Genomic DNA, 10,124 nt, shown 5'->3' on the forward strand with positions numbered 1-10,124 from the left:
ACACTGACTCCTACCAGGTTGGTACACAAACCAGTTTAGTCATCCTTGTTCCCCCATTGCATTCTCTGACTTGTCATCCTACCTGCCATCTAATTTTCTCATCTGAACAGGCAGAGGAAGAGGGTGGCCTTACAGAAATACATTTATTAGCTAGAAAGCCCCCAGTGTAAACATCAACTGTTACGAAATGGGAGACACCAACTTTTGCAGTTTGGGTTTATTTCAATTACTGTGATCACGCCTGGTGCAAAAAGGAGGGGTGCCCTAGCAGAGGAAAAGGACAAATCCTTCCATCTACAGTGAATAAAGCAAACTGGCAGAAGACGCTTGCAGGAATGAACCCCCCCCCTCCCTAAACTACAGGAGTCTTTGGTTATGTTGCAGAGAGTTCACTGCGTTAGCTTATTTTTGATTCAGCGTTTCAGAAGGCAGATTCCTTGGCGGGTACATTGCTAGCCTTTGGTCCCACTAGCAGTGGCAGAAGCAAGTGTGCAGTCTCTGTGGCTGACTGACATCACGATGCAACAGCTGAAGAAGGGGCACCGTCCCTGCTTTTACAGAGCCTTTGCAACTTCCCTGAATCCCACTGCTCTGCTTCTGGCACAATGCTGTGCCCCCTTCCATCCTAAAGAAGGGGGCCTGCTTCTAGCTCAGAACGTGGAGTAATGGCTCTAAAGAGATGGAGTCCACACCTTCCCAGAGGGCACAAGCTGGGCTGTGGTTTCCTGGGTGTCGTCCCTTGGGGACTGGATGTTGGGCTTTCACCATTTTCAGTGGTGCATGGGGCAACCTGGGGGAAACCAAGGGCTTGGCTACAGCTCTGGCTTTTTGCTGCCCGTTAAAGGGAAGTGCAGGCACATAACACTTCTGCATGCATTGTGTGTGCCTATGAAAGTGTGCAAATGTTTGTGCCCCTGTTGCTGGCCGGTGAATCACCGGATTCTGTCCCTACACTAGAAGCTGGAATGAACGAATATTATTGAATTGTGTAAAAACATCTGCTCAGTCTCGTCCCTTAGGAAAACCCACAATGCCTAACAAATTTATTGAGGCATAAGCTGCTCCGGACTAGAGATGCTCTGTTAGAAAAATAATAGTTCAGGGACTGCAGTATGAGTCACACTGTTCTTGCTGTGACTATATGTGGGCTGCTTATCGGCGTGACACAGAGCCATCGCTCGCTCTTTGTGCCTCAACGCTTTTGGCCCTACTGTTTGTCAAACATTATACATGTGCACCATGTTCGTGTGTATGCATACAGTGGCCGAGTTCTCACGTAACACTAAACTCTGGTTTGTTTAACAAACCATTGCTTGTTTCTCCAGTTTGTTTTATCTCCCCGCTGTTCTTACCTCATTCCTGCAGCGCTCGTGAAAGGTCCTACACCGTAGTTGAAGCAAGCCATGGTTTGTAAGCCAGCTACAAACTAGGACTTCGGACCAAACCATAAACTGCTGGTTCACACATATAATACTAAACCATGGTTTAATAACTATTGCTTGCTAAACCATGGTTTAGTGTTATGTGCACGCACTGAGGATAGCACTTTGTGCAGCTGATGAAATGGGACCTGGCCTGTCAAAGCTGCCGCCGCCACCATAAATCTTGTCATTAGTCTTTAAGGTGCCATAAGACTTGCTTTCACTGCAAAATTACTTAAGTGCCAAGTTAGATGCATCAAGGACAGCTACAGTGATTGTGCATCTGTCATGTTTATGTCTAAAGGGGGAAAGGCTGGGGTTTGCTTGTTTTTCCCTTTACATGAAAAGAGCACATTTGCAAGAAGAGTTGTGACCTTCTAGCCCAGTGTTGGTGCAAAGGAGGAACAAAAAAGCAAAAGCAGATTTGAGGTAAAATGGCGGGAGGTGCAAGTCCCTCTCACCTGCACGCTCCTTTGGGTGCCAAATTCGACACACGCACTTCATAAGTGAACAGGGCAGATGGGCGACTGCCACTCTATGACTATAGCTGCTACTCTGGAATATAGCATCCTAAGACTCCCACCTAGTTCATCAAAACAGTTGACCCCCTACTTGTCTCTTCGTAAAAAGCTTCGAGAGGGCGGGACTTCTCTTCCCAGCTAAGTTAACAGCAGGCATTGCTCTTCGGCAGCTGTTCCAATGTCTCATTACTTCAATAAATTGGCAGCTTCCCGGAGGACTGAGGTGAGGCAGCCGCTCTACTGCACCCTCAGAAACTCACTTCTTCTGGGGTCTCTGCATATTTTCCCAAGGTCGGCCCTGTAAAAGTTGGGCGGCTTCTCAGGCTGCAGGGCTATTGCTGCGAGGGTGGCCGTTCTGCACACACCACTGTGCAACGGGGGGAAACCTGCGTGCTAGGCGTTCATAAGCGGTTTCTTCCGAGTGCGGCAGGTTCTTCCCTGTAAGTTTAGAGGGTGAAGACCTCGGAAGGTAAACGCATTGTGCCGGCGTTGTGCATCTGCCCCGATTGTCCCTCTCAAGCAATCGCTTGCCCCTTCCAGTTGAAGGCCTTGGGCAGCATAAATCAGGGGAGGAGAACCGGTGACCCTCCTGGTGTTTCCAGCTCCCATGAGCCCCCAGCCAGAAGGGTCTGTGGCCGGGGAAAATGGAAGCCAAAGTCTCGCAACATCCAGAGGTCCCGTCCCTCCGCAGCTTCTAGCACTGGAGTTAGCCGGAAACTTCCCCATGTAATAATATCCATGTCTTCCCCAGTGCAATGTGGCCTTTTGGTTTTCGGAGATGGACTTGACTCCTTGACGCAAGGAAGCTAAAGTCTGGTATGTTTTCTCACAGCCTCCTCTGAGTGAGACTGCCAGGTTCTTTGCGCACGGTAAGTTTCGCTTGTCCCTGGAAGCACGCTCCTTGTGCAGTTTTTTACCAGCCCGCTTTAAAGATGGGGAAAAGTCCTCGTGTGTCCTGCTGGAGTCCACCGATATTACCCATTTGGGGGCAGGGGCGAGGGCGCCTCTCCGGCCACCAGCGTTACGAGCGGCAGGCGGAGCAGCAGAACTCGGCCTCCTTCACGGCGCTGTAGCTGCAGCCTACGCAGGCCACGTGGAACCAGGCGTCGCAGCCGTCGCACTGGACCCACTCCACCATCTCGTCCTGAGGAAGGTGGCACCTGGGGGCTGCACACGGCTCCGACGTGGACAGAGTCTGGGAGAAGACTTGGCAAGTGCTCCCCAGGGGGTTCTTCCGTGGCCGGCCGCGCCGTTTCCTGCAAAGGAACAGGAAGAGATAAATCTGAAAATTGGCACCTGTATTCCCCACCCCCATCAGCACTGCAGCAATATTTCCTGAGTGCGGATGGCAGACCATCTGCACTGTGTGCAGAAGTTACCAGGATCAATCCCTGGCCTCTCTGGGTACGGCTGCGAAAAGACTCCAGAACAAAAATCTGGGAAGCCTGTGCCAGTCAAGGTAGAATAATGAGCTGGGTGGGCTAATACCAGTCTGACTTGGTCCAAAGGAGCTCCCTATGTTGTTACTTTTGCTTTAAGGAAAACCAAAGGCCAATGCCTTTCCATTGGTGGCTTACAAGCAGATATTGAAATGAGAGTTTAGTGGATGAGAAACAAAGTTAAGAGAAAATGATGAGAAGAGAAAAAGCCAAACGCCGACAGAACAAGCTGCAAATAGATAAAAGGTTTATTAAAAATGACCTTTTTATTGCCGTATGTTCGCAGGGCACTATGCCTGCTGCACAGATTCTGGATTAGTATGGGGGGAGGGGACAATCTTAGCATCATAGAGTTGGAAGGGACCACGAGGGTCATTTAGTCCAACCCCCTGCAATGCAGGAATCTCCCACTCAACACAGGACTCGAACCCACAACCTTCCTTGTAAACCACTTCAAGTGTGGGGCGGATAAATGCCTTGGGGAGCAAGTTTATAGTCATGTGGTTCATTTCTAAGCTTGCCCTCTCCGGCAAACACAGAGAAAGCTGCCATTCCCAGCCTCTTCCTGCCCATCTAAAGCCCATGTGCCCCATAATCTGGCTGTTCCAGAAAGCCCCAGGGCCTCTTTGGCAGGTGAAAAAGTGAGTTGCCACATATGTCTGCGCAAGGACTCGTTACACCGCCCTGACCGGATGTACAACTAGCAAGTTTTAACCTGTTACTTCACCCCGCTTTACATGCCTGTCCACAGCCGCTAAAGCAGGGCTAAGGAACTCTGGAATTTGTTGGACTCCATCTCCCATCAGCCCCACTCAGGGATGATGGGAGTTTGTGTTTGCAACAACTGGAGGGTCAGAATTTACCAGGCGTGCAACTGGACTTCTACAGAATACAGTGGTACCTTGGCTTACAAACGTTTTGGGTTACAGACTCCGCTAACCTGGAAGTAGTACCTCAGGTTAAGAACTTTACCTCAGGATGAGAACAGTAATTGCAAGCCAGCTGTGCGAGGCCCCATTAGCTAAAGTGGTACCTCAGGTTAAGAACGGTTTCAGATTAAGAACGGCCCTCCGGAACGAATTAAGTTCTTAACCTGAGGTACCACTGTAGCACCTCGGGGTAAGAACTTTACCTCAGGATGAGAACAGAAATCGTGTGGCAGCAGCGAGAGGCCCCATTAGCTAAAGTGGTACCTCAGGTTAAGAACGGTTTCAGATTAAGAACGGACCTCCGGAACGAATTAAGTTCTTAACCTGAGGTACCACTGTAGCACCTCGGGGTAAGAACTTTACCTCAGGATGAGAACAGTAATTGCACGCCAGCGGTGCGAGGCCCCATTAGCTAAAGTGGTGCCTCAGGTTTCAGGTTAAGAACGGACCTCCGGAACGAATTAAGTACGTGACCAGTGGTACCACTGTATGGCCTCCAGTTCACTATTCCAATCGCTGATAATTTCTTTAACTGTTCAGCTGTCCAGTAAAGTATATTAGAAGAAGCTGCTGAGTTAGAAACTGGCTGCAGTGGCTACAGCAGCAGTGCGGAAGTCTCTTGCCCATGGGTGTAACCAGGCGCCATTTCAAACTACATGGGCAAAGGAGAAAGTGTTGCCTGACGTCATGATAACAGGTGATTGACAGACAGGTGGCTCTAACTAACTTTGAAACTTGGCACATGCTAGTGGGGAAGTGAGGAAGGATTCAGTTTGCCCCCTGGACTCGAGACAGAGAAGGTACCTTTCACTCTGATGACAGCTATACTTCAAGGAAGGAAGGAAGGAAGGAAGGAAGGAAGGGAGAAAAGAAACTGAGAGAAGGGAAGTCCTTAGCTCACTGTTTCTCAACCTTGGGTCCCCAAGCTGTTGTTGGACTACAACTCCCATCATCCCTGACCACTGGATGATGGGAGTTGTAGTCCCACAACAGACGGGGACCCAAGCTTGAGAAACACTCTGGCTTAGCTCATCAACGCTATGGAAATCTTTCTGTTAAACCAGAAGCTTGAAAATCATGACGGCGCCCCCTGGCGCGAGCTGTACCGACCATAACGCGGACTCGAAAAAGAGACTCACCCGCTGGGTGTGACGTGGAGCTTCGGAGGACCCTCGTCTTCCTGCAAGTTCTGGCTCTCCTCCGGCACTCTCGGCTGGAGCCGCAAGGCGCTATGGCAATGAGCATAACCGCCCAGCCGCTGCTCCTTGCCCGGGGTCGGCTGCTCCTCCTCCAGCCGCGTGATCTCGTCCTCCAGCTCAGGCAGCAGCGTGTGAGCCGACTTGCGCCGGTTCCGGGAGGTTTTCGGCTGAGCGGGGGGTTCCGCGCACCGACCACGGCCCAGGGAGAAGGTGAACGGCTGCGGCTTGAGCTTGCTGAGGCTGCCGATGGAGCTGAGGATGAGGGTGGCTTTGGAGCGGCAGGAGAGGGCGGTGGGCGAGTGGCGGGACAGAGGGCGGATGCGGTGGTTGCCAGAGGGCAGCACCGGCCGGAAGCCGCAGGAAGAGGCCCAGGGGGCTTTGGGCTCCGTGATAGCGGCGAAGTCCTGCGGCCGGACGTGGACTTTCTGGAAGAGGAAGTAGAACTCGGAGTTGCCGTGCGGGAGTGGCAGGGCACAGCCCTCTGGGACTGGGCTGGGGTGGCCAAAGGTCAGAAGGTCTCCGTCGTTCAGGTCCACTCGCTGGCCATGGGGCACTCGGACGGCGTTGACGTAAGTACCTGGAGGGATAATGGGGCAAGAGAAGAAGCTCACTTTCTATAGATTAACCAGTGCAATGCCTACAGGTGGGTTTGTGGAGGTTTTGAAGGCAGCTCAGGACTTGATGCTAAGCACAGGACACGTCATAGCCTTCTGGGGGGCTCCAGTGCCAGTGTGGTGTAGTGGTTAAGAGCAGTAGACTCGTAATCTGGTGAACCGGGTTCGTTTCCCCGCTCCTCCACATGCAGCTGCTGGGTGACCTTGGGCCAGTCACACTTCTCTGAAGTCTCTCAGCCCCACTCACCTCACAGAGTGTTTGTTGTGAGGGAGGTAAGGAAAGGAGAATGTTAGTCGCTTTGAGACTCCTTTGGGTAGTGATAAAGCGGGATATCAAATCCAAACTCTTCTTCTTCTTCCTATCAGTGAGGACAGGAAGTGCAACACCACCCCCAAATACAGACTTTAACTTTTCCCCATAGGCATGGATGGCACCCTCTCGCTTGTGCTCGACAAAACAAATGTATGGGGTGGGAACTTTTGGCGTGGAGGCTGACTCTACTACCTTGTCTCATGTGATCCCAACCCATTAAGTCTGCAGGGTCCAATCTGTTTGTTGGCCGAACTGAACAAGCTCCAGGTGAAGGTAGCCTATGGGTCTCAAACCCTCAGGAAGTTAGGGACTTCCCCTGCATGCAAAGACAGGTTCCAGCACATTAAGTGGATGAGACCAATAGTGGGTCCAACAGTCAAGGAGGCTGTAGAGGGAAGTGAGAGGCAGATGAGGCTCAGCAAGCTGGAAAGGGGGTTCATCTAGGAGAAGGAAAGCTCTGATCCTAAACCTCTGCTGCCTTGCGGGGGGTCTTTGGGAGAAGAAAAGGCCTTTAAGGAGTAAACCCGACACAAAACCAGAATGGAGGTCCTAAGGCAGTTGGACTGCGCCTTGTATGCCTCCTTCCGGCAACTCCTGCAGCCAAGCTGGGGCCAAAGGTATCGCTCTGCTTTCCATCAGTGAGGTGAGAGAGGGGTCTTGTAGTTTGGGCAGCCCAAGACCTCCATACACGGTGCCCAGGGTGGTATCCTGGGGAGGTCACTTTGGCACTGCAAATGCAGCAGTTTGGCTTCACCCCTGGAGATGCGTGCCATTGTCTCTCAAGACAGGCAGGTGCCAACCACACACACATGGGTGGAAACAGAAAAATGTGGGGACAAAAGGCCATTATAGTTCCCCACAGGAATGACAGGCTACATTTCATGGCCATTTGTATCTGCTGTTATGTCTGTCTGTCTCTCACATACACACACCCCTCTTGTGGATAAATTTATGCAAATTGAAGCCATGAAACCATGTCTAGTTTCACCTGTTTTACCACACTGATCAGGAGCAGAGTAGTAGTAGTAGAAGAAGAGTTTGGATTTGATATCCCGCTTTATCACTACCTAAGGAGTCTCAAAGTGGCTAACATTCTCCTTTCCTTTCCTCCCCCACAACAAACACTCTGTGAGGTGAGTGAGGCTGAGAGACTTCAGAGACGTGTGACTGGCCCAAGGTCACCCAGCAGCTGCATGTGGAGGAGCGGGGAAGCGAACCCGGTTCACCAGATTACGAGTCTACCGCTCTTAACCAGTACATCACACTGGCTCTCGTAGCGGGGTAGCAGGGAAGAGCTAGCATTTGTACCAGAAATAACCAAGAGTCCTGTGGCACACTGAAGACTAACAAATTTATTACGGTAAAAGCCTTTGTGGACCAGGGAGTCCACTTCATGAGGTACCAGAAAATAAGAGCAGATGAGCATATGAGAAGTTTGGACCCTGAGGCTGAGCTTTCTCCTTTATAGAGATGGGTATTGTTGAATTGTGAGACATATAAACTCCTCTGGGACCTTTTTTATTTGGCTGAAGAGCCAAACAAACAGACACACTGTGGGTGTCTGTGAATTTGGAGAGGCTTCTGTACTACAGATTAGTCATTTTGACGTGGTGTCTTAGGGTTGACTAGCCCAAGGTCACCCAGCAGCTGCATGTGGAGGGTTCACCAGATTACGAGTCTACCACTCAATATCTTTGCAATGGTTAGGTCTGAATGCAACCCCACCCTTGGTGGCACAAACAGATCCAAGGACTCACCGTGGGTGCTGTAGTCCACCAGGCCAACTCGCCACTCCCCGGCGGTGCTGTCAGAATCCCTCTCAGCATGGATCTCTGCATGGATCCGCGAGACCAAGGCTGGGTTCTCCTCCGACACCAGGACGACATCGCAGACCTCAGCTCGGCGGCCCAGCCGGTAAGTGCAGCTGGGCCTAGCAGGCCGGAAGGTGTAGAGATCCCGGTTGGGCGAATCCCCAGGCGAGGCCGGGCCCATCCGGAGTAACTGGAAGCAGGGGAGAGCCTCGGAGAGCATGGCTTGCTCCCGGTGTCTCCCTCAAGCACAGAAGGGGTGGCGGACAGGGCTCTTGGCTTCACCGAGGAGGAAAAAGATGCTTCTGATAGGTGGGAACGCGAATCAGGCAGCGGCGGTGGCAGCAGGGCTTAGCGGTTGCATCCACTCCACACAATCCACCTTCAGCTAGGATGAGCAGGGAGCTTCTGAAAGGGCGGCAAGTTCTTCAGTGTGCAGACTGGGAATATAGCAGCATGGAGTGCAAAGAAAAAAGTCAGAAGTGCAAAACAGGGGGCAGCCAATGGGCAGGATGGACCGGGTACCACAGGACACAAGCTCTGCAGCTACACGTTAAACTGTAGAGCACGGATTTGGGGGGTGTTTTGCCAGGAAAATACACGTTAACTGCTACCTTGATGGGCCTTATTGCACAGGAAAGCAAAGCCCTTCCTAAGCCCGCTTCTTGGCCACGAGCGCGACTTCAGACGTTCTCCGAGTGCAATTTGCTCAAGACAAAGGGGCCCAGAACCCTGAATGGGCGCAGATCTATTCCCCCCGCCCTGGAAGGTGCAAGTTGTCTTTGGGTGCCTGGAAACCCCTTTTCCGCTGGCACTAGTGCAAGGACGCTCCGGAAGGCCCCTGCAAGGAGACGACCACCTGGTCCGCCCGCGATCCTCTCGCAGGCAGGTGTGGTGCTGGGACTCCGGAATGCCGGGCTCCTGACAGGGGGCGGGCTCTAGAACCCCCGTCTCCTTGACAACGCAAGCAGAGGCCTCCGTCCCCTTGGCAACGCGCTTCCTCGGGGCCCTCTCGCCTCTTTCCCCGTAGGAGCCGGCGGCGGCTTTCCCGGCAGCGGCAGCCACAGCTGGAACCGGGAGTTTCTGCGGCGGCCGCTACCAGGGAGGCTTACCCGGGGCTCCGAGCGGCGCGCGCTGCCTCGCGATTGGTCCAGATTAGGGAGGGGAAAGGGGGGAGGGCGGTGCCGCCGGGTCCTATTGGCCGGCTGGAGGGAAAGTCTCTGTTCTCATTGGCCGAGAGCGGCGAGGGGGGCGGCGAGCGTGCATGAGCGCGCGAGGTAAGGAGTCCGGGCTCGGGCGGAGGAAGGTGCTGATTGGCCGGTGCCTCACAGAACCGGCGTCTGGGGTGGGCGACGCGCTCGTGGCGCGTTTCCAGCGGGGGAAGGAGATTGGCTGGGCCGGCGGGCGGCTGGGCCGGCGTTGGAACCGCGCATGTGCGAGAAGGCGAACGTCGGGAGGCGCGGCCCCAGCTGACTCGCTTGTCATTGCGCTGTCGCCCGCGCGGGAACGCAGGCGACCCAGGGGTCTCCGCCCCGCCCTGCCAGGCTGTCTTCGTGGAAAAAGAGGCCGCGGAGGGGCGCCTTCCGCCTCCCACCGAGAACGCGAGCTGCTTCTGCGCTCCTCCTGGTAGACACGGAAGTAATTGCCCCATTCACACGTGCACAAAACACGCCCACCCCAATCCCCGCTATTATTCCTTCTAGGAGCGCAGGTGAGCACAAGCATCAGCCAGGGTGAAGGAGCAGTCACAGTACTGAGGATTGGCATCGACGATGTCTGCTACTATAACCATGGAGTGGCACCATAGCAGGGACTGGGCTCAACTGTGCTTCATGTGCCCCCTCCAGGAGTGGTGCAGAGGGTGGCAACAGGCCTTTTCT

At 53.3% G+C, this 10,124-nt stretch overlaps 1 protein-coding gene across 1 annotated transcript; it reads right to left on the bottom strand.

Annotated features, from left to right (window-relative positions):
• Positions 1-202: 202 nt before the first annotated feature.
• TCF19 (transcription factor 19) lies at positions 203-9,455 on the bottom strand. The gene is made up of 3 exons (XM_083426402.1): positions 8,194-9,455; positions 5,450-6,086; positions 203-3,198 (listed from the first exon to the last, which is right to left on the bottom strand). Exons 1-3 carry the CDS (start codon positions 8,465-8,467, stop codon positions 2,964-2,966), a joined length of 1,146 nt encoding a protein of 381 aa, XP_083282528.1. The 5' UTR covers positions 8,468-9,455; the 3' UTR covers positions 203-2,963.
• Positions 9,456-10,124: the final 669 nt, after the last annotated feature.

This window comes from Podarcis tiliguerta (assembly GCF_965153285.1).
Source record: "Podarcis tiliguerta genome assembly, chromosome: 2".
In the NCBI taxonomy this organism is placed as follows: domain Eukaryota; kingdom Metazoa; phylum Chordata; class Lepidosauria; order Squamata; family Lacertidae; genus Podarcis; species Podarcis tiliguerta.

What these genes read in the sequence shown, in the direction of transcription:
- TCF19 (XM_083426402.1), bottom strand. Translation starts at nt 8,467, where the DNA reads ATGCTCTCCGAGGCTCTCCCCTGCTTCCAGTTACTCCGGATGGGCCCG. An exon ending in GGTGGACTACAGCACCCACG is followed by an intron (nt 6,087 to 8,193) that starts GTGAGTCCTTGG and finishes TTATCCCTCCAG; the next exon opens with GTACTTACGTCAACGCCGTC. An exon ending in CTCCACGTCACACCCAGCGG is followed by an intron (nt 3,199 to 5,449) that starts GTGAGTCTCTTT and finishes GTTCCTTTGCAG; the next exon opens with GAAACGGCGCGGCCGGCCAC.